Source organism: Papilio xuthus, unplaced genomic scaffold (genome assembly GCF_000836235.2).
Source record: "Papilio xuthus unplaced genomic scaffold, Pxut_1.1 DF827870.1, whole genome shotgun sequence".
Lineage (NCBI taxonomy): Eukaryota > Metazoa > Arthropoda > Insecta > Lepidoptera > Papilionidae > Papilio > Papilio xuthus.
In genome coordinates, this window is record NW_013530779.1 from 1,447,098 (window position 1) to 1,471,507 (window position 24,410).

The 24,410-nt window shown below is 32.2% G+C and overlaps 3 protein-coding genes across 6 annotated transcripts in view; 1 reads left to right on the forward strand and 2 right to left on the reverse strand.

Annotated features, from left to right (window-relative positions):
- Positions 1–24,410, reverse strand: part of LOC106115251 (protein Wnt-5b) — a 42,976-nt gene that overhangs the window by 15,559 nt on the left and 3,007 nt on the right. The window contains exons 1-2 of one of the 4 annotated variants that reach the window (XM_013308579.1): positions 21,724–21,870; positions 18,497–18,753 (exon numbers count right to left, since the gene is read on the reverse strand). The exons of 2 other annotated variants lie outside the window; for them this stretch is intronic. In XM_013308579.1, coding sequence (XP_013164033.1) covers positions 18,497–18,606 — 110 coding nt within the window. In that variant the 5' untranslated portion in view covers positions 18,607–18,753; positions 21,724–21,870. Of the gene's footprint in view, positions 1–18,496; positions 18,896–21,723; positions 21,871–24,410 lie in introns of those variants that run through there. One more of the 4 variants, XM_013308580.1, reaches the window with a different exon arrangement.
- On the reverse strand, positions 3,224–3,800 carry LOC106115252 (probable salivary secreted peptide). The gene has a single exon (XM_013308582.1). It carries the CDS (start codon positions 3,757–3,759, stop codon positions 3,403–3,405), a length of 357 nt encoding a protein of 118 aa, XP_013164036.1. The 5' UTR covers positions 3,760–3,800; the 3' UTR covers positions 3,224–3,402.
- Positions 15,794–18,027, forward strand: LOC106115253 (uncharacterized). Its single transcript, XM_013308583.1, has 4 exons — positions 15,794–16,012; positions 16,809–16,894; positions 17,183–17,284; positions 17,684–18,027. The coding sequence occupies exons 1-4, from the start codon at positions 15,838–15,840 to the stop codon at positions 17,810–17,812; spliced, it is 492 nt and encodes a 163-aa protein (XP_013164037.1). The 5' UTR covers positions 15,794–15,837; the 3' UTR covers positions 17,813–18,027.

The window sequence follows — 24,410 nt, forward strand, 5'->3', positions numbered from 1 at the left end:
AATGTTCGTGGAATTTAATAATGGAGCCCAGTCAATATTAGTGGCATCATTTTTTAAGCGATCTATGTCAATACTCTGAAAGCTACGGAGTAGTATATATTTAGCTTTAGGTTTGGGTATTCTTAATTTATAAGAAACATAAATCAGGTCATGATATGAAAAAGAGGCAGAAAGTTGACCGTGGGTGAGGACTTTATCTGTGTTTGAAACTAGGATGAGATCTAGGAGGGACGGGGTGGAGTTCGGAGCATTGTGAGTAGGTTGTAAGGGGAGTATTGACATATGCACAGAGCTAACAAGAGAACGAAGCTTATGGCTGCGTTCATCGCTCTTTACCAAGCAAGTATTAAAGTCTCCAAGAATAATGATGTCATCGTACAGGAGGCACAGCTGTTCTAATTTGATTTCGAGGCTACTAAAGTAGTCAATACGGAGTGAGGGACTGTAATACACACCCAACAATATCTTAGTGTGATGACAGAGGACTTCTATGAATAAATGTTCAGCAAAGCCAGAATATTCAGACGGAGATTGGTCCACTATAGTAAACGGCAAGTCGCCGCGCAGATATACACCAACACCACCATAACCTTTACCGATTCTGTCATTCCGAATAAGCTTATAGCCCGGGAGTGCGTACTGGGTTGAGGGCAGGGATGGTTTTAAAAAAGTCTCCGATAAAAGGATTACATCGACTACAGCAGAGTCAAAGGAGCCGAGTAAATCAGGGTAGTGTGCATGAACACTTTGTACATTAATGTGCACTACATTTAAAAACCCTCGGCTGGTGGAAAATTGAGCTGCTAGCTGATCACGTAGCGGTGAGTCAACATCGCTGCCAGCACTTTCATAAACTGTGTCAGAAGAGCTAGAGGAACATGAGAAAAAACTATCATTGAAGCAATCCATTGCTATAAAAAATTAAAATTGTATAATACTAATAAATATATATATATATAATATAATTATAAAATAAAATTTGGTTAACTTAAGTGCAATAAACAATCCCTAAGTACACTAACAGATAATTATGAAACATAACTATGGTCTTTCTAAAAAAATTAACTTACAATCATCATTACAGTTATAATATAGCTGTTAATAAGAATAAAAAATAAAAAAAAAAAACACACACACCCACGCACTATTAATAAGGAACAGAACATAACAAATAGGAACAACACAAATGTATCGTTTTAACATCTAGTAGAAAAATAAAAACAGATAAGTAAACAATTCAGGCAGACGGTGCTTACCATTGCATAATTGAAAGTCAAGAGATTATAACTAAATAAATAGAACTATTATAATACGAATGCATATTTTGATAAAGTGCATTGCAATTTATATTTTACAATCAAAAGTTTTCGTAACAAACGCTCAACAGCAGGCGCAAACGTCATCCCGCACATTCTTTTAAGTAAAACAGAGATAGCAATATGCATATCTCAGTACACGCACCTCGATGGTGCAGAGTGGCAACCTACCAACGGTAATAAACAGTACTGTAAAAAAAAAAAAATATATGTAAACAAACCGCCGCAGTGTTGCGATCTTTGACTATAGAGCAATGGACTAAGCATAAGTTACTGCGCCAGCCATTATACTATTTAGATTCTGACACATATTGAAGGAGAAGATTTGACTTAAAAGTTTACAATTTCACATGAAGCTTACTTAAAATAGAAAGAACTTTGTAAATGAATACTGCCTAAAACAAACATAACAAAAGAAAAACCAAAACTAAGAAATAAATAGAATTGCAAGTTAAGAAATTAGTGGCCGATAACCGTTTAGTAAATAATCAGTTGTTTAAATTAGGTTAAAGAACAAGAGCGCATTTGACAAGTCCTGTCTTATAAAAGTCAAAGAATGCGACGATTGCTGACGCAAAGAAATGTAACATGTACCGTCATTTGAACGACAGAAAAAAAATATTATACAACTAATATGAATTGATAGAAAACAATTTAAATTAGACTTTTAAATTATCTAAGTAGGATTAATAAAACAACACATGGAAAGCAATTTAAAAACGTAGATTGATAAGAAAAACTATTAACCTAAACTCACAAAAAAAAAAAAAAAAAAAAGAAATTATATATGTACATGATTACTTTGATCTGGGGGGGCGTTTTGATCCTACACCGGTCTTCTTCGGCACTTCGCTTCCACGAGTGGTTGCCTTTGATGTCTCCTCGGACGACTCAGCTTCAGGTGTTGGAAATTGTGACATCAGCGACGTTAGCTCAGCTTCTGTCTCGATTTTGGACCGTGATTTATTTGGTAGCAGGATGACAATACGACCATCCGAGGTCCAGGAACGACGGATTCCGAAATGTTTTCTCGCTTGCATAAATACCTCATGCCGCGTCTTTGTAAGGAACTCTGATAGGGTAACCTTGGCACCCTTAAGTGACGTCTTGCTACTCCACACAAGGTTACGAATCCGATTGTTTTGAAACCGAACTAGAACTGGGCGAGGCTTACTGGTACTACGAGTTGCACCTAACCGATGACACTTTACGATTTCCTCGGATGCGACCGTCGAAAGTTTCATATTGGTATTGAGAATATTTAAAATAAGCGATTCTTGCGTCGCGTTATCTTCCTCTGGTATCCCATGGAACAGCAACACTTTGGAACGGGACGCCGTCTCGAGCCTGTCCAGACCCAGCAGCACTAGCTCCATTTGGGTCTTGAGCGTGCTCACCGTTTGCCAGATGAGGTGACGGAACTCCATGAAATCCCGTGACAGACCAGCTATAGTCTTGTGAACACTCTGCGAGTCACCCGAAGCAGCCATCATCAGTTCAGTCTCATATTGAGTCATACGAGACTGGAATAGTGTTTCTAATTTGTTCATCGACTCACTCAACTTATTGTAGATATCCATAGTTTATGTATGATATGCGGAGAATTTTATTGAATATAGTGCACACGGGATTACTAATCACATTACACTACTTTTTATCATTTAATATAACGTAAAAATATTTTTAAAAGCAACTTTTATGACGGAGCAAAATATAAGATGTTTACACTTAGAACTACCCACTTTTTTTTTTTCAGTTATTAATTGTAATTTATAACTAAAACATTTATTTATTTCTTAAAATATAATTTAATAAGGCATTACTTCTTTGTAATGCCTTATTAAATTATTTTCTAGTATAAAAACAATTTCTTTCTATATTTAAAAAATATATTTAACAACAGATAAAAACAACAAAAAATACATTTGGCACAACACTTTGATCTGAATAATATTTGATCGTCACCATTGTTTCACCATTTCAACTAAAACTTTAAAACTATAATCACATTTATCTTATTAAAAAGACAATATTAACAAACAATAAAATTTATTAAAAACAAAACAACTTTGGCAAATCGATCAGACTAATATCTTCCGTAAATTGTTACAGTAAAATTCAAACCATAACCTCTTTGGCTCTTCAATTTAATTTTCACGAATCTCTGACCAATACCACCAGCGGACACAGTCGGCCATCCTCCAGTCCCATCTCTATCGTTATCCTTGATAAAAATAGCTTTGATATACGCGAAATTTGTCTGTCCAGGTTCAGGATACTCCAGTATACTCGTTCTCACAAAGAACGGGAACCCATACTTGTATTCGTTGACTTTGTAAATAATGACATCACCGTATGTCGCCTGACCGAGTACAAGATCATGGCTTTGAGTGTACCCGGCGGCCAGGACACAGAAGAGTGTTAAAATGGTCAGCAGCCTCATTGTCGTTTCGTTCGGTAGTTTCACACTGATGCGCTAATGAATGTTCCTTTGTTTTATATATTAAATGGATGGTGTTATGCTATAGTGAAGCAAGCATTGGAACTCTTTTTTTAACGGCCATGTTTAACAATTACTTTAGCAGTAAGAGTAGATTTCTCATATAAGTCCTACACTAAGGGTCTTCTTTAGTGACCATTAAAGTGACTTTAAGTGTAGATATAATTGTAACTTTACAGTTCGTTTAACAGATTCACACCACATCTCTTTCTTCGCAGACGTGTGCAGTTGCAATTCGACGTTTTATTTTAATTTAATTTCTTATTATTTGTTACATAAACTTATCCCCAGATAGCGTATACAAACAATCGTATAAAAGAACCATCCTATATCCATCACGATCTTGACGTGTCACAAGACGTACGCGTTACGTCGTGACGAACAAACAAACAAACTCATTAATACATACATCTATATGTATATGCTAGAAACTTCCTTTGAAAACGTAAACATTATTTAGAATTTCCACGGAAAACGTAAGACATCCTACACAGGCTTTTTTTATGATAAGGTGGCAAACGAGCGGGCGGCCACTAGAAATCGCTGAATAGCGAAGTGATCGTTGCCTATAGACATACGCAATTGCATATGCGTTGCCTACCTTTAATCGACGGAGAAGAGGATGCACAAAAAGGGTGGGCAGGGAAAGAGGACTAAATTAGGCCTCCGGGACGCCCACTCATCAGACGAAACGCGGAATTGCTTCCACTTCACGCCTGTCTCCTGTGTGGTCGTGGTATTTCACGGGTACCAGATAGTATAGAAAAGAGATACTACACAGGTTTTCTGTCGTTCTAATTACGACCTTGGTCAGAGCTTAGATTCATTTTATACATAATAATAAATCTTAAGGTCCATTTTACGGACCGACAATTCGACTTCCATTTACACGCAATTCCTGTACCATTTTAAAAGAAAAAGATTCCAGCTTGATACCTTCAAGATTGGGTAGCTTCCAAGCAAGGGTCTTGACAGACGGACGGGAAACAAAGTTAACTATACTTACTCCGCTGGCGCATCGACCCAAAGTGGGTCTTGGCCTCCGACACAAGTTAACTATAAGGGTTATGATTTTTCCCTTTCGATGTATGGTAAAAATGACAAAAAGGGACGTAGAAAGATACTGAGATTTCTGATAAGGTAAATAACAACGAAATAAAGAAATTGAAGTCATGAAGACCTAAGACATAATAGCGACTAACAATTTATTCAATATCAACAGATTTCAGTAATAAAACGCACAATATTTTAAAATAAATTTAATAAACAAAGTAAAAATAAATAAAAATAATTACATAGTCACTTTTTACCATGATTGTACATGAAATAGCTCGTCTGAATAGCGTACACTTCCACCCAAAAGTTGTATCCGCGGAATACACTGGGACTGTCAAGTTCAATTTTGACAAATTTCTGTCCAATCCCACCCCCTTTTATATAACATTCGCCCCATTTATCATCCCTCAAGTCAACTATTTTTATAGCATTGATAATTTCATTTCTTGAACAGTTCACTGTGAAGGTTTCCGAACGAACCCATATCGCTGGATTTTCTTGATGTATTTTACTATAAATTAATTTCGAAGACACGTCAGGATATCCCAGAAATAAATCATGGGAATTTGTCACAGATAATAATAATAACACGACAAATATTAAAATTCTCATCTTAGCGACCATTACGTACTACCGTGTGGAACTAAATGGAGCAGAAAAAACATGTATTATACGTATTTGTGTATTTTTACAATTAACAGCTCTATGTGAATATGTCATTTCTGTGAATGAGTAATAAAGGGTGTAGTAAAGTTTGTTGATGTAATAAATTTATACTAGCTGTCGCCCGCGACTCCGTTTGCGCTGAATTAAAAATGGCCTATGTGTTTTTTCAGACTATGTTCTATATGTATGCCAAATTTCATCGAGATTCGTATAGCTGTTCTGGTGATACCTTCAAACAAACATCCATCCATCTAAACATTCACATTTATAATATTAGTAAGATATATATGTATATATTTCAAAAATCTTTCTGTCCGTTTGTTTGACTATACAAATTAAAGGAAGTAAACTTATTTGGATTTTGTGTTCGAATATCCGTTCTATTAGCACCTCTTACTATAATTATACCGAAATTTTTTTTTTATATAAATTAGATTTTCCAAATATACTTCGTAGTTTCTTCTTTATACGTGATATAAATAGATGAAGGATCGAGATAAAAAAAAATTAATCAATTTTAACACGTAGCGTCAGTTGTTTTACAAAGTATTATGAGATGATTCAACATTCATATGGGATGTGATTTCTGTAGAAAATTAGATGGCGATATATAATTGAAAATTAAGCTTAGTGTACATTATTGTGTTCATGAAAATACATATTTATTTCAATTGAATCATTAAAACAGAATAGTTTTAATTTGAGAGAATTTTAATATTATAAAATAATCATTTAATTTTTTTTTAATTCTGTCGTTCCAAAAATAGATAGGCTGCTACATTGTAAATCTGTTTCTGGTCGAAAAAAACCTTAATAAATTTTCTCAAGGTCATAATTAAATGGATTTTACATAGTCTTTTCTTGAAGCTGGAGATTATTTTTTTACTAGCGAATGCCAGTAACTTGCTCCAGTAACTTAGTCCGCGCTGTATAGAAAAAAGTATCCTAAGTTACAGCTGTATCGGATATAATATTGTAATGTAAATTTACGGACAGACGGACAAAAAAAAATGGATTATTCGTTATAGTTATCGCCAATAAATTACATTTGCGAAATATGTTTTTATATCACATACAATCCAATTTTATTAAATTTACAGATTATTATTTTTGTTACTGGTCGTTTCATGCCATTAAAAAAACATGCTCTATGTGTACACAACTTTATACGTCAATCATATTTTTAACGTATTAACATGAATCTTTAAATGGTCACTATGATATCACTACACTTGTTTGTTCCCAGATTATATAAGTGAGTACAATTATTCTAGTAAGATCAGTGCTACGTAATTCGTACTACCAAAATGTACGCGAAACTTTGTCAAGCAATTATCGTCTTAGTATACGTCAGTTCCTATGCGAACTGCAACGATATTCGTTTGGGATTCACTTCATCACAATCGAAGAAAATATACAGTGAGATTAAACAAGCTGATCCCGCGTTATGGAAGAGGACTGATGACGTCATAATAAACGCGCCTTTAAACGAAGTGATATCAGCTGTCTTTGTCACTGATTTAAGGGATGACAAGGATGGAGAAGCTTATATAGAGAGCGGTGGTGTTGGAGAGAAGAGTGTCACTATTGGTTTGAAGAGTCCGTCAATTCTTAGAGGTTATAAATTTGAAATCGAAGTTTTTACAAACAATCCCAATGCGCAATACTTTAGTAAAGGCGCAGCTTATTATCCAGAAATGTATCCTAGAAAATATTAGTAAAACATGTTTATAACCTTCCATCCTTTATTTATTTATTTTAATCAAAACTTAAAACTACTAAGTTTGCATACTGGCATGTTTATGTATTTTTTTTAATTAAAAACAATGAAAATCTATTGTAACTTTTTTTATTTTTTATTGTTATGGTTGCCAACTATTTTTTGGGGCGAATGACTTGCTTTCGTTACAAAGTCAAGTGTCAGAATGATTAGTGAGGGGACATAAACATCGACATTTTAGTAAGACTAGTGCTGTGCCAGTACACGGACACAGTGTCGGATTTTCTTCCTAACAGTTAAAACAAAACAAATTATCCTCTGTAAATAAAAAGATTGTAAGACGTATTCATAGAGTCATATCTCGCTTATAAGGAAAGAGGAAAACTGATCTAAGAAGGTTATTCGAGTGACATCATTTTCTGAGCACAACGCATTTAGTACACAGTTAAAGAATTAAATTCCCTTCCCAATTAGGATCAAACAACAAGATCTATAATTCCTTAAGTATATCGCTATACAAGTTTTCAACTTAATCGCATTGTTAGCTTAATTTATCTGGGTATAGTACATGTGTAGGAAATTTATGTCCTTAACTGCATATGACTGTAGGTAAAGTACCGAGAGGTTAATGTCACTCTTTGTTAAGATCTTATTAATATTATAAATGCGAATGTATAGATGGATGGATGTTTGTTTGAAGGTATCTCCAGAATGACTGTAGGTATATCGATGAAATTTGGCATAGATGTAGAACATAGGCTGAAAGAACACAAAGGCGCGGCGACAGCTAGTATAATAATAATATTACTTCCTAAATTATACAGTTTAATTAAATATTATTTTTTATCTCATTTACTATTGTATTGTACTAATATGTATAATGTTATTATAAAATATCTGGAAAAACTTTTTTTATTTCGTTTTTAAGTTAAAGGTTATCTTTGACTTTAACGAAACAAGTTATGATAAACAAAATTCATCGCGCAATACTCACTACATAAGTAATAACAGCTTTGTATGTAACTAATTCAAAAAAAATTAGTTTCAAATCTTATTTATTACTTAATCTTACTAATATTATAAATGCGAATGTTTAGATGGATGTTTAGAAGGTATCTCCAGAATGAACAATTATTTATAGGAATACATAAGCTACCTATTGAGTTTTCAACTCCGCGCGGACATAGACGCGGGCAATAGCTAGTCTTACTAATATTATAAATGCGACTGCATTGATGTATGTTTGTTTGAATTTATCTCAAAAACCGCTGTATGGATCTCGCTGAAATTTGGCATAGATTTAGAACATAGTCTAGAAGAACACTTAACCTACTACGGTTTTTTATTACCGCGCGGACGGAGTCGCGGGCTACAGCTAGTATCTAAAGTAAATGGGATGTTACAAAAAGTTACAAAAATAGACATAACTCTATATTTTATTGTTACACATATTCAAAAGACATATTAAAAAGAAATTAATATTTAAAACCTATTTTAAAATAAATATGAACTGGATATTAATAAAACAAAAATTTTTAAAAGCAGTCTATTTTAATAATAAAACAAAACACATCACATATCACGCGTAGATTTCAATGAGATATTTATATCCCGAACCACGTTCACTTTTCAATTTTATATTAACAAAGTTAAAACCCAATCCGCCACGATTGATAGAAGGTTCCGCGAGTCCGTTCTCCAAATCTTTGATAGCAATTCCTTTTATTTTCTGATCCCCTAGTGGGTATTCAAAATATACTTCTTGTTCTCTCTTTATTAATGGTATTCCAGATGTTTCCACAACTTTGTCGTACACTTTTCTAACTATACCATTATGATCGTAAATCTGTCCGACAATAACACTTTTACAATTAACTAAAGATAATAAAGCAATAAATACTAATAAAATTTTATAATTCATTTTAACACGTGTGTTTTGTTGGGAGTTAAAATGGAGACTGTTTTATATGTAGAGTCGCTGAGGCCAGTCAGGAGGTCAAATTACTACAAGCTATGTTGATTAATGCACGTTTATGTCACGGATAAATTGTGTACTCCGCCTGTTTAGAATGCAACCGTCGGATACAGATGACATTGAATGGTCCCGGAGGTCTAATTTAGTCCTCTTTCTCTTCCCACCTTTTTTCTTGTAAGGAAAGGATGGGAAGTGGAAGTGGACTTTCCGGATGAGAGGATGCATGGAAAGGGAATTTTCTTTCTGTGCGTCCTCTCCTCCGTCGATTAAAGATAGGCAACGCATATGCAATTGCGTATGTCTTTGGGCAACGGTCGCTTCGCTATATCAGCGATTTCAAGTGGCCGCTTGCTCGTTTGCCACCTTATGATATTAAAAAAAAACATTGAATGCCGACATATTACAATAATAATAGAAAATGACAACCCAGGAATTCACAAAGTGTATAACACGTCAATTTGTGAATGAATTCAATATGCAATTTGTTGAATCTTTACGATTTGCCTGGGTCATACGCAGATGTTAGTCCGCGATTTGTAGGTAACATTTATATAGCTCATATTTGGTTTTTTCCTTGTAACTCGACCACATCACGTAGTCGGTATGAGTAACACAATAATTTATTTATAAATATATACGAATAAACAAGTAGTGATTCGTTTTTTTTATCCTAGGTAATTTTTAAATTAACAAATGTAATGTTTAATTATCAATTTAATGCATTAAATCATAGATTAAAAAAGGGTCAAAATGTAGTATGGAAACCAAAGAGTATACACATTCATTGAATTAACTGTGAAGTTTTTTATTTAATATCCAGCGATATCTGGCATTAACTATGTACTGGTATAAAGTAAGGAAAGCCATTAAAAATTAAAAAAGAAATCAAATAATTTCACACGTATATTTCAATTAAGAAATTGAATCCGGAACCCCTTTCACTTTTTAATTTGATATTGACGAATTTAAAACCAAGGCCGCCTAATGTAATTGACGGTTGTGCCAAACCGTTATCCAAATCGGTTATAACAATTCCTTTGATTTTTTCATTTCCATAAACTTGTGGAACTTCATACACTTTTTCTGTAACACGTTTAAAAAACGGTATCGCGTTCGTTGAAACCGTTTCTTCAACGAATTTGATCAATTGGTTATTTTCATTATAAGTTTGACCAACTAATACACTTTTGCAACAAACTACAGTTATAACTGCACTGATTAGGAAGATGATTTTTAAAGACATATTTAAAATCGATATTTAATAAAAAATACGTCAATCGAGTTTTAACAACAGTTGTATACTAATTGATACGAGGTCAAATGTGTTCGAATAGATTTTTTGTATTTAGAACAGTAAAATTTACGTATAGGCTTCTTAAGATACGTTTACACTTAGATACGATTTAATTTACTTCAAAAAGAAGATTAAAATATTTTTTAATTTAAAATGATAAAAACTTAATAACTTAACTTAAAGTCTAAATTAGGGTGTTTTTGATTATTAAGTTTTTTTTGTATAGAAAACATAGTTAACATAATAATTCATATTTATATAATGATTTATACTAGCTTTTTCCGCGACTTCGGCCGCGCTGAATTAAAAAACTAATAAATATCTACGGTCTTTATTATAATACTTACTGTACTTTGTGATAGTGTAGGTTTCTAATAGCAAAGACACTTTGAATCGGTCTAGTACTTTTAAAGTTTTTTCGTTACCTACATACAAAAATACAAATCTTTTTTTTATAATATTAGTATATATGTCACAATTGGATATGTCTGTTGAAAAAGTGTTATTGACTAAAACAGGAAACAGGCGAACAGACAACCTCTATGTACTCGATCAAAGAAATTTAAGCATTTATTTTTTATATTTTCACATAATTTTTTACTAATTAAGACTCAAGTCGCCGACTCTACGTGACAGGGTACGGGATAAGGACAGGGAGATGATAAAATAAAAAAAAACCTCAATCCCCATGTAAACCGAGCCTTAACATTTTAATACACTTTAACTGAGTATCTGTTTATATCAACCAGGATAGCAGAAGGACAGAGGTCACTACTATCGATGACTGGTCCATTTGCGGTGTTGCCATTTTATTATCAACTCTATTCCCTTAAAATAAGGTAGGTTTTATATATTTTATGTACACAATTAATTAAAATAATGCTCTACTGTGGCCAGGCGGCTAGACTGAATAGTTTGTGCAAACGTTTGGACGTCTCTATTAATTACTCAGTCTGGGAAAATTATTATCATAGTAGCTATCGTCCGCGACTCCGTCCGCGTGGAATTAAAAAAGCTTAATAAGTTCCCGGTAATTATTCGAATTTTTCTCACTTTTTAAACATTCAATAGACCTCCACGAACATATTAAAATCAAGATAAGATGAATCTGTTAAGCCTGCTCGAGGTTTAGCGAGACAAACAAACAGCCATTGATATATATATATATATATTAATAATAAGATTCTTTTGTATTACCTAGAAATACTAAATAAATACAGTAAAGAGCAGTCCAGTAGAACAAATTAAAAAAAAAACAAAACAACTATATTATGGAATATTTTTGTTTAACTATATTACTTCGTATGAGAAGACGTTTTAAGATACTTTATAAATTATTAAAATATTTAAGAATATTTTCTTACTAATATTCTAAAAGTCAAAGTTTGTTAATAGATGGATGGATGGATGTTGGTTTAAAGGTATCTCCAGAACGGTTCAACTAATCTCTATGAAATTTAACATAGAAAATAGTCTGGAAGAACCCAATACTTATTAAGTTTATAACCGCGCGAACGCAGTCGCGGGCGATAGTAGTATTAAATAAAGTATTTGTTTCGTAGTGCAGTATTATAATAGAGAATAGAAAACAAATAATACATATCTTTCTATTTTATTTACACATTTATAATATTTTACGCGTAAACATCAACAGAAAATTTAAATCCATGACCTTTTTCACTTTTCAATTTCAAAGTAACACTGTCCATTCCAATTCCTCCCCTCTTGATATAACTCTCTCCATTACCTTTTAGATCTTTTACAACAACCGCTTGAATGGTTTTATTCTTTGGCGCCTTTATTTCAATTTCTTCTACTCTTTTTTGTAACGGCAAACCCTTTTTGGTGTAAATCTCATGATGTATCTTTTGCGCGCCGTATGTGTGGCCAACTGTCAAATCTCCGTTCCCTAGAACCAGTGTTGCTAGGTAGAAAATGCAAATGGTAGCAAACAGTATTCCCTTCGACACCATTTTGTCGTTTGGTAACATTTGGTTTTAAATCTCGATATTTATACGTACTTAATTGGTGGGTAATTTATTTTAAATTGTTCTTAATTTGTTTTTCATTTGTTTTAAATGGTTAAGCGAATAAGTAAAGATGTAGAATATATTATTATTAAATTAATAGTATAGTAGTTTTTTTTTATAAATGTAAGTACATAAAATAAATATATAAGTGTACAACTCATTGTATATATCGTTATGTGGTAGATTAAATTAAAATATTTATAAACATTTCTATTGTAGTTTATTCTAATGTCAGAATAATTAGACTGTAAATACTCCCCACTAAAGGCTCGGAGCATACCCTAAGATAAGGGAGATTAGGCCATAGTCAACCACGCTGGCCAAGTGCGGGTTGGTTGACTTCACACATATCTTTGAATTTCTTCTCAGATATGTGCAGGTTGCATCACGATGTTTTCCTTCACCGTAAGAACGTAGGATAAATGAACATATGTAAATCGAAAAACCCATTGGTACATGGCGGGATTCGAACCCAGGACCTGCAGATTGCAAGTCAAGTGCTTGACCTCTAAGCCAGCATCCTTGCCTTAAGATATTTCATACAGATTGTCATATTCCCTTATTGTAATATTAAGTAACAATTTTTTAAATTTTTCTTTTATCCTCTCAATGACATTTGTGGTTTCTATAACTAAGCCATTAGTTGTCTTATCAAATCGTACATTTAATTTAAAGTGTATCTTATCATATTTTTATCTATAACCTGATAGTTCAAACATTGATAAAATATTTGAAACGCATCAGTGACGTTGGTAATGCGTCTTTAAATTACTAAAACAAAATTCATTTGTTCACGAAACATTACTAATAATAGTGTTGCAACAGATTAAAAAAAAACGTCTTCGAAATTCGTTATTAATTGTGAACGAAAAATATTTAATAGTGCTGTGACAGATAAACGTCAAATTTTTTTATTCGAAATTTGAAATGTCAGAACGTATTTTTTTATTCCTTTTCACTGTCATAATTATGACGACGGATAGAATAATATCGGAAAGTGTTTTCGAAGGTTCTCGTTTCGTGAATGACAGATTGTTACATCGAAGTGACCATGTTAAAAGACCTTATTTTATAAGAAGTGAGGACATCGCTTTCCCCAAATATAATGAGGAAGGGGGCAATTTAATTACGTCTATTAATATAATAGACAATCTAGACAATGGTGCTTCGGCTGAAATTGATTACGGTGGGATTGGTTACACGTATTTAAATGTACATCTAAGAAGTGCTATGTGGAGTGGTTACAATTTTACTGTAGAAATATATGGCGTAGGAATAAACGATTTTTTGCAATAATTCAATGTAAGCTTTTAATTTTCTATAATTATTATTTCCTGTTATTTTATTTCTTTCACATTATATTATACACTGTATAGTAAAAAAGTGGCTCAACTCCTACCACGAAATAATAGCAAGATAATACGAATGCAAAATATTGCACAAAATAATTCATAAGGAAGCTTTTGAAAACAAGAAACCAAAATATTGAAAAAGGGATAAAAGAAGAAACTAGAAGAAATTAATATCTTTACAATGCTGACTTTTTTATACATATATTTATAATGAAACATATACTGACGATGTTTACTCACCAAATATATTATTATTTTGAATAACTTAAATATGTACGGTATTTTACTACACAATTGATTAAAATATTTTAAGTTTTTCAAAAGGCAATCCTAATGTTTTAGTCTTATTGTAAACTAATTAAGATGTTGCTTTCTACAGCTATAAATAACGATAACGCACCGACGTAGATAAATTAAACTATAGAATAAGAAAAAAACAAAAACGATATATTCTTTATATCAGTTTCTGAAAACTTAAGACTATTTATGTGGGTCTTATTTTACCTATAAGGGTTTGTATTTAATAAGAGTTGTTATACCACTATATTTAAATTAAAAATTAATTTTAATTTAGTGATTTTAAACACTTTTTGTTTATTAAATTATTCAAACTTTCGTGAGACATTATACTAAAATGATATAAAAACGACTAAACACTCAAGTATATTCGTCCCGTGGCGGCACAGACTAATTTCGAGCCCATCGGGGGCCCATCATCAGGATGAGTGGTACTGGTATTATTTCGCGGACGCGGCTCGTCGCTCAATAATATCAGCTGATGACTATTTAGAATTTAAGTATACCAATTTATTTAAGATTCACGGAAACCTTAGAATTTGTAAACTTTCAATACCAGAAAAATATATTTTCGTAAATAAAAAAAATGTTAGATTATATTGTAAGTAATCCTTAAAATTCTTTTTTTTAAATAAGAAATTAATAAGAAGTAATAACAACTCTATAGATATCCCTGCTCTATGCGTAGTGAGGCGTGAACATAATGACCCTGTAATAATATTTAAATAGACATAATGACAGGGATTCGGTATTCTTTTGTTTCGTACCTGTTCGAGTAGTGCCTATTAATTTTATCTCCGTAAACTCTACCCCAATTTAGTTGGATTTGAGTGTATATCCCATTTCAAACACCCATCCAAATCATGTACAAACACATCGTGAAATTTCATACACGCCGACTAATTCGATATACAGGTTAACATTAAAAAAGTAAAACGCTAGTTTTCTTATTTTTATTAATAGCAAAAGAGCAGGCAGCCTGAAGTCGCCGAAATAACTAAGCAACCGTTGCCAAAGGCATTAGTAATAGCAGTTGCGTTGAATGCCTTTACGACGGAGGAGGTGACGCACAGAAAGAGGATATATCCCCTTTCTATGTGTCCTCTCCTTTGTCAAATTCACCTCCAAATCCCATCATTTCCTTATAAAAACAATTTTAGCAGCCTATGTGTTTTTCCAGACAAGGTTCTAGATCTTTGCCAAATTTCATCAAGATCCAATCAGCCGTTCTGGAGTTACCTCCAAACAAACATACATCCATCCATCTCTATTTATAATTAACATTAAATGATGATTATGCATCCAAATGCCTAACAAAATAATGGCAAAAAATAGCTTTATTTGGTTTTAAAAATATCGTCCATTGTCAGCTTAGAAAGGTAAACAAATTTTCACAGAATTACGAAGCATTCCTGCTTTAATTATCTACGTCATTTCATTTTGAACACTGACTCTATGCCGTAATTTTACGTAATTCTTTATCTATCCTCATTAAAATCACACTGATATCAAATAAATTGAAATGGCATTTATCAAGAAAATAATCAATAATATTTTTAATCTACTATACCTTTTAGTTATAAAATATAATTATAACAGTTAGTTAAAGGTTATAAATATTTATCTTTATAATGCTTTGGCGTATAATTTTCTTTATTGTGCCTATCGTGTTTGTACAGTCATACCCAAGTAATATAGTTGAATTGGAAGACTCATATAGTGTACATAATACAGAAAATGAAATAACAAATGGCAGAATTCATATGACGTTAAAACAATATCACTGCGCATGGAATGATTCCTATAGTAAGTATTTTTTATAAAATATTACTATTAGTTGTCGCCCAAGACTCGGTCCGCGTGGATATATAAAAAAACTTAATAAGTGTAGCCTATGTGTTCTTTCAGACTATGTTCTATACGTAGTCCAAATTTAATCGAGATCCGTTCAGCCGTTTTAGAGCCGTTGCCCATAGACATAATTGCATATGCGTTGCCTACCTTTAATCGACGGAGGAGAGGATGCATCCGGAAAGTCCCTTCCATTTCCCATCCTTTCCTTATAAGAATAAGGGTGGGTAGGGAAAGAAGACTAAGTTAGGCCTCCGGATGCACACTCATCAGACGAAACGCGGAATTGCTTTCACTTCACGCCTGTTTTCTGTGTGGTCGTATTCTCCGGGCGAGCCGGACCGATTCGTGCGAAGATGTTAAAGCGGACTCTACCACTGTTTATACATTTTTGAAGGTACGCTTCGGAGCGAATGCACTTTGTCTAGCCCCTAAGTATTTTTATTTAAATATCTTAAGTATTATAACACATAATCATAAGTACTACGTGTCAAACTAGACAAACTCCACCAGAAGCTTTGCTTCTTATTATCCTGTCTTTTGATATATGTTAAATTTATTTATACTAAATAATAGGTTGCCTATTAACAATAAAAAGAAAAAATCCCTTACCTATTTATACTTTCCTTTGCTAACATCCCTTTTCATTCCCTATTGAAAAAGTGTTGGAAGGAGACGAGAACTAGAATTGTGTCACCAGCACATAATAAAGCAATACACTATAGATTTATCATCGCTATTTTGTTTTCAGATTCAAAGTTGCTGACATTCGGCGCCAAATCCTGGGTATTCCCAAAGCAAGACGTTAACTTAGTTCTGTCATATCCTGACAAGAATGTTGGTATATTTTTATAATAGCTTTAGTTACCAATGCGCATAAAACACGTTGTCTTTTTATTCTCTTTGAGAGAAAGAGAAATATCAATTTGCCGAATATTTATAGCATGGATCCAAATATTTGGCAAACATTTACAGCGTGGATCCAAACATTTGTCAAATGTTTGTTCAGTGTTGCGTTTTCACTGCCAAAAATGAGTTTAGAATAATATTGTTTTTTTCTAAAAAGAATGAGAGGATGACAATATACGCACTACCTTTTCATAAATGTTTTTTTCTCATTACCAGGAAACCATAAAGAGTAACGATGTGATAACCAAATTCAATGTACTCATAATGATAGATAGCACCCACAGTAGAGGATATATCACATCTGGAGGAATTCTTCAGGTAAATGAAATGTTAATATGTTTTTAAATATTTTATTATCATCTTTGGCCGTGAAGTTGTCCGCGCGGAATTAAAAAAAAACTTAGTAGCTTATGTGTTCTTCCAGACTATGTGCCGCATTTCATCGAAATCTGTTGAGCCGTTCTGGAGATACCTTCTAACAAACATCCACATACCCATCCATTCATCTAAACATTCACATTTATAGTACTAGTAAGACAAAGAATCGAAATATAGAAACGACATAATCCTAAATCCCTGCTTTCACTTGTAGGAATAATTTAAAAATAAATTTAATAAAAAATACGAATCGAATCACTTTACCTATTAAATATGATGTTTTTTACATGTCTCGAAGCAGTACAAACTCACCATAATGTTATTATTATATGTTTTCAGGATCACATATCCCTATCTTTCGTGTTTAGCGGCATAACATCTCTAACATATCAGTTCTGGCTGTACGGATTGCCGAATGAATATCTACCCCGAATCGATCCTTACACAAATGTGCATAACATGTGCTAGCAATGTAGTTCTAGCTATCTAAAATCATTTGGCAAATGTTTGGTGCCACGCTGTAAACTTTTGACAAATGTTTGGTGCCGGACTATAAACGGTTGACATATGTTTGGAACCATCTCGTAAACAAATTAAATCTATTAATTACTCTGATGTACAAAACGCTATAAAACATAAAATATTTCAAAATAAAGCCAAAATCTTCATTTTCTTACCACCTATTTATCTACTCCTTTTCCTGTTTTATATTTTTTAATAAACTTAAATATATATCAAGAGAAAAAATTATATTAACATTATGCTACAAGGTTTGATATCTCGCTAAAAGGGACGCAGTTGCAACGCGCATACAATATTGATGTACAATACTCAATACATTGGTCTTATTATTATCAGACTATGCCACCTGTGCGCGCCAGTCTAGACATGTCACTAGGGTTGCTACATTCGAATTTAAAAAGGCAGCCCTAGTAACTATCAAAGAGTAAATGTTACATATTGTCATCTCTATGTTTTAAAGAGAATAGAAAGAGAAAATAATACTTCATTGTGTTCTTAATTACTTCACATTTGCGATTGAATTGACATTTATATTGAAACATGTTGTCTCTGTTTTTATCAACGAGAATGAAAGGGATAACAATATGAAGTTGAACACAACAGTAATAAAAGTTGTTTAAAATTACTTACAACCAACTGCCATTAGTCCAGGGCTCCCGTCTCTTCCTTGTAGCATTGCCGGCAATCAGCCACACTAGTGATAGAAGCACGAGGAAACGAAAAACCGAACTGGACGCCATCTTGTTGCTGACGTCACAAAATGATCATCTCTCTCACATTATACACTGTCACTTCCCACTTTTATACTTTTTAATTAATTATTTTATAAACCATGTTCTATAAAATCACATCGTAATTATTGTAACATTAGGACTGCCATACACGGACTATAAAAATACAATCGGACATACAATACGTATAAGATACCCTTAATCCACAAAAAAGTTCCACATAGTATGATAAAAATCTAGATTCTGAACATATTTAAAGATATATGTTATTAAGAGTGTCTCAAGATATTCTATTAGGCGCCTGGAGAGTAATTAAAAGCAAAGATATAGCGGACAACAAAAATCCTAATACTATTTTAATCGATTTTTAATTAATTCTATACTTAATAAATGCTACTTTCGGTCACTTCATAGGATTTAATAACTTTATAATTAAAATTTATCCGCTTCGTTCATCTAATAAAAATAATTAGGTTAATTTACTATTATATCGGCAAACCGCAGATAGTGAACAGCGAACGGTGTGACAGCAAACGGTGTTACGGCTAACGGTGTTACGGCAAACAGTGTTACGGCAAACGTGTAACAGCAGACATTGTTACATCAAACTGTGTTACGGCAGTGAATACCCATTGTAACAAGAATCTTTCTGAATTTTACTGTAACAGCTCTATAAATATCTTATTACAGAGTTGTTACTACCCTCATAATGTTTTACAAATTAAGTAATATATTAGAGTATGCAATAAATCTGCAATATTGTAAGACGTTTATGGCGTAAACTTCCTATTTTATAACACACTGCCTACCTTATACGTTTTAAATAATCTTAACACGTTAAACGCCAAAGTATAAGTAGAAAATAATCACTTAAAAACTTTTTGCTGGAAATAAATGCGTAATGTCCAATCTTCAAAATATATAGTTTAGGGTTCAATCAGAAGCTGGGTTCCGCAGATAATAAAAAAAAACTTCATGAGGTCACAAGCCCTACGCGGCGTTTAAATGCAGGCAGGGATCCGGTCACCGGTGATCAAAGTGACGTATGTGTTAATAACTAAAATACGTAATTTTTAAAGTGAATTTTTATATTTAAATTGAAAGTAGTTAATTTGATTCTCGATAAAATTCGTTTATTCCAAGATAATTTTAATTTTATAAAATTTTATTTTATATTTTGAAAGAAAAATAAGCAATAATAAGAACGAGTAAGCTTTATGGATTAAATGTTTGATAATTTTGCCTTTTTAAATCTATAATTTGATACGGATTGTATACAATAAAAATTCCCAAGCACTCGTCGGCGACCATCCCTTATAATTTTCAATTTATTGAACACAATAGCAACGCAAAAGCGTAACTAATTCCTTTGTGGGAAGCTGAATAATCCCATTTAATGTAACGACACGACAAAAATATAAAAACAATTTAATTTTATAATAAATCAAGCAAACTTATAAATATCGTTATTTTTATCACTAGACTTTGATGTCGATCTTATGTTGTTTTAAAATAAATATTGTGCTTAAAAATAATTTTGTGTCATAAAATTCATGTAATAAACAGTCCGCGCGGGGAATTATAAAAAAATATTCGTAGCTTACGTGCTCTTCCAAGCTATGTTCAACATCTATGCCAAATTTCAGAGAGATCCAATCTAACCATTCTGGAGATATTTAACAAATCATAATATTAGTATGATAAATTTATATTTTTAGTACATACGACATAAAACAATATCATCAACCTGCCCTTAACCCTATCGAGGGTCGGCATAGTATATACTACTCCGCCATACATCTCTATCAGCCGTCATATCCGAGTCTACCCCCTTCCTACGCATATACTCTATCACACAGTCATTCCATACTTTTTTTGATCTTCCTCTACCTTTGTAGCCGTCCACATTCAATCTCATTTTAGCTTATATCATCATACCACGCTAATCTTTTACTCCTCAATTTCTCGATCATTGGCGCTATTTTCAAACTTCCTTTAATATACACATTTTTAACTTTATCCTTACGACATAAAACAATAATATTTGTAAAAGTATAAAATAATTTTCTTTTATTTACAAAAAAAAATTGTGATACAACTCCTCGATACGATGTCTTAACGATTTAAAAATCGTGACGTCTAAAAGTATTTTATTCATGATTATAGTCGAGTTATTCTTTATTGTTATAATAATAACTCTGTTCCTTTCTTTAGGGGAGTGCATTTTTATTTCGTTTCAATTAAACCTTTTTTTTTAATTCTTAATACTATCCAATTTGTGTTAAATTTTAATAAAAATTAAATACAAAAATGAATTTTATAATACTTGTCGTTAATTGGGTGAAATTCTATCATAATTCATAATTAATTTTTAAATTATAAATAGCGTCTTGCATTTTTTGCTATGGATAAAATAAGGAATACTAATAAAAAAGCTTTATAAATCTTTTATAAACTTAAAAGAATTAAACCGTAAAATATCAATTTTAATTAAAAGATAAATTTAAAAAATATAATAAAATCTAGTGTTCACTTTAGTATCTTTTTTTACTATTTAATTTAGCTGTAGCCCGCGACTCTGTTCGCGCCGAATTAAAATAATGCGTAATAAGTAGCGTATGTGTTCTTCCAGACTATGTTCTACATCTATGCCAAATTTCATTAATATCCCTTGAGCCGTTGCTGAGATACATTCAAACATTGATCCCCTTAAAACTTTCGAATTTATAATATTAGTAAGATTTAACATAAAATAAAAGAAATTTTCATAAAAATAAGTTTGGTATTAAACTTTTCAAATAGAGAACCTATGGTCATACGGCTCAATGTAGAGCCAAGTCTGAAAAAACACATAGGCTATTAATTTAGTTTTTTTTTAAATCCCGCGCAGACGGAGTCGCGGGCGACAGCTAGTTACTCAATAATTTATATTGCGAATTAGAAATTAAGAGAACTATTATATGAACTATTTGCAATTGACTATATACAATGATTAGCATCAGTGAAAGTGCAAAACTTTAAGTAGTTAAGTTAGTACATAATATATTAGCTTTAAAAAACCATTTAATAACTATATTTTAACACTAAAAGATAATAAAACACTTCTAAACATTTGCAACACGAAACCTTTTTAAATCACTTCACTGAAGTTCGAGTTAAGTTACGACTAAGTTACTAAGTGAGCACACGACCGGTCCCCTCGAGGGTCAAAGTCAGACTGTGTTAAGTTGGATTCCTCGCTTAGAACCTGATAGAGCTCTGGTGTGCTTTTATTTTTAATTTTTGGTTGAGCACTGATTTCTGTAATGCCAGCATTCTTAGGTCACTATTTTTTTCTTTAGTGTTAAATTTATTTACCAGTGTTTTTCTCTTAATTTTTTTTAATTTTTAATCTATGGCTTAAAGTACATTATGAAAGCTTTTAAAATTAAACTTTTAAGAATTTATTTGCAAGAATAATAAGTTTTTGTAATCAAGTCAATACCTCATTTTTAAGAAGATATAACATATTTTATTCTGTTTTTAACATTTTTTATCTGTTTCAGCAGTAATTAATCCTGTCCGATTAAAAATATTTGGTCTTCAGCTTTTTATCAATATTAAAAGCCGTAAAATCCAGTAAATGCAATGACTAGAAAGCACAATAAAAGAACGCGTAGCTAATGCAATCAGCTGAGATGTCGACCTGTGATGGTCGTCCAGTACAGGGGTGCTAAACTACGGCCCGTAAATAAAGTGCGACGTACGACAACGAATCAATATTTTTTTTACTAGTTGAATGCATGCATAGCAATTTCAAAGTCAAATAACGAAAAAGTTTTGTTAAAAACGAAAAATTTTAAAATTTAATTTTTAGATTTTCTAACCTTCTTTCTCTGCCAAAAATTCATCATAATCTTTAGAGTTCAGAACGTTTGAAAAACATTTTGTTTGGTAAATTAATCGAGAATTCAAAGAGATTGCCAGGAAACTTTAAAAAACACTGGACAGGACTACTTAATATGACCTTAGGCTAAACTTTAAATAGCCCTGAACTAGTGCGTAATATTAACACGCGTATAAATCAACGCGAATTACCCCTTGCTCTGTGAAATATTGAATCAGACACGCGATACTAAGGACCTATTTAAAATTATAAATTTAATTTCATTTGAAAATGTCATCTTATTCTTGTTCTTTACTATCAGCCGTCTTATTTGAGTTCACTCCATTCTTACGCAAACTCTTTCATTCAATCCAATAATTTAATTTAATAATGCATTTTGGTCAATTTTAAATGGAGATAAGCAAAAAAAAATGCGTATTACACAGGGCCAGATTTACACCAATTTCTATTTAGTACGTTCCTGGCACATCTCTCTCGCTTCCACACACTAAAGTGATATATATCCGTCCTTGTCCATCGGTTACAGGTCCGGACTCGGTCGTCTAATATAAGACCGAGTACCAGGATAACATAAAGTAGGCGAAGGTTGAATTGTATGATTTCACAAACTTTGGCAGCACTTACACTGTTAGTTTTTGTATTTGATAATAGATGGCGTTAAAATCAATCGTCTGGAATGGTTGTTTTATTTTACAAAATTGGTACTAGGGTTAAATAAAAGCAAAAGAGTATCGTGTATGTATAAGAAAAGAAAATAAAATGAAGGTCAGAGCCTGTTCCTTTGACCAATATAAATACGTCCTTGTTGACTTTTTAGATTTAAAACGCCTTGATAACATTTACTTTCGTATTTAGTGACCTAAGTATAACATGTTACATGCTTTTCCTTCTATTTACAATAATGCGAGACAATCAAGGTGGGCAGAGGTTACAATATAATAATTCTTATAAAAAATATAAAAAAAATTTTCACCATCTTTTCATTTTAAAATAGTTCATACTCTATAAGCTGCTTTTTTCTTTTTTTTTCAGTACATATTTTCAACCAGCATTTTTTAAATCATAAATAATTTGTCCTAATATTCCCCTAAGAATTTTTCTTATATAAAAATACACATGTTTTGGTAAAACTTCTAAAATCACAAATTAACGTTGGTAAAATGCTTTATATATATATAATATAATTCTTCTGTGCGTGTGTATGTCACTGAACTTCTCTCAAACGACTGGACCGATTTTGATGAAATTTTTTGTGTGTGTTCAAGGTAATGGTTTAGATTCACAATTTTCATCAAATATTAACTTCATATTAATTTATTCAAATTAAAGACATGTAGACAGGGCAACGTCTGTCGGGTCCGCTATATGCTATATATTATAAAATATATTATTACTCAAATATATAAAAATAGCTACGGCTTATTTAATGTACAACTAGCTGCCGCCCGCGCCTCCGCGCGGATTTATAAAAAATAAGTAGCCTTTGTGTGTCTTCCAGAGTATGTTCTAAATCCATGCCAAATTTTATCAGTATCCGTTCAACCGTACTGGAGATACAACAAACAAACATCCATCTAAACATTCGCATTTATAATATTAGTAAGATAGTAAGAAGTAAGATATTATTTAAATTTATCTCATAGTTTTCATAAAATAACGATGAATTTGACAAATCTCTACATAATTTTAGATTGAAATATACGAAATAAAAACTAGAATTTTAAAATGAAACGAACAATACAGTAATATAACAGATGTCTTTATAATACCGATTAGATCCTGAATTATAACACAATAGCACCGCATTGTCCCTTACTGACCCATTTGGCCAATTACCTACGCTTCAATACAAAACAGGAAGACGAACAAATGATTGGAAGACAAGCTTTTATGCATTTAAATAGCCGTCTAAGCAACTTATACTAAA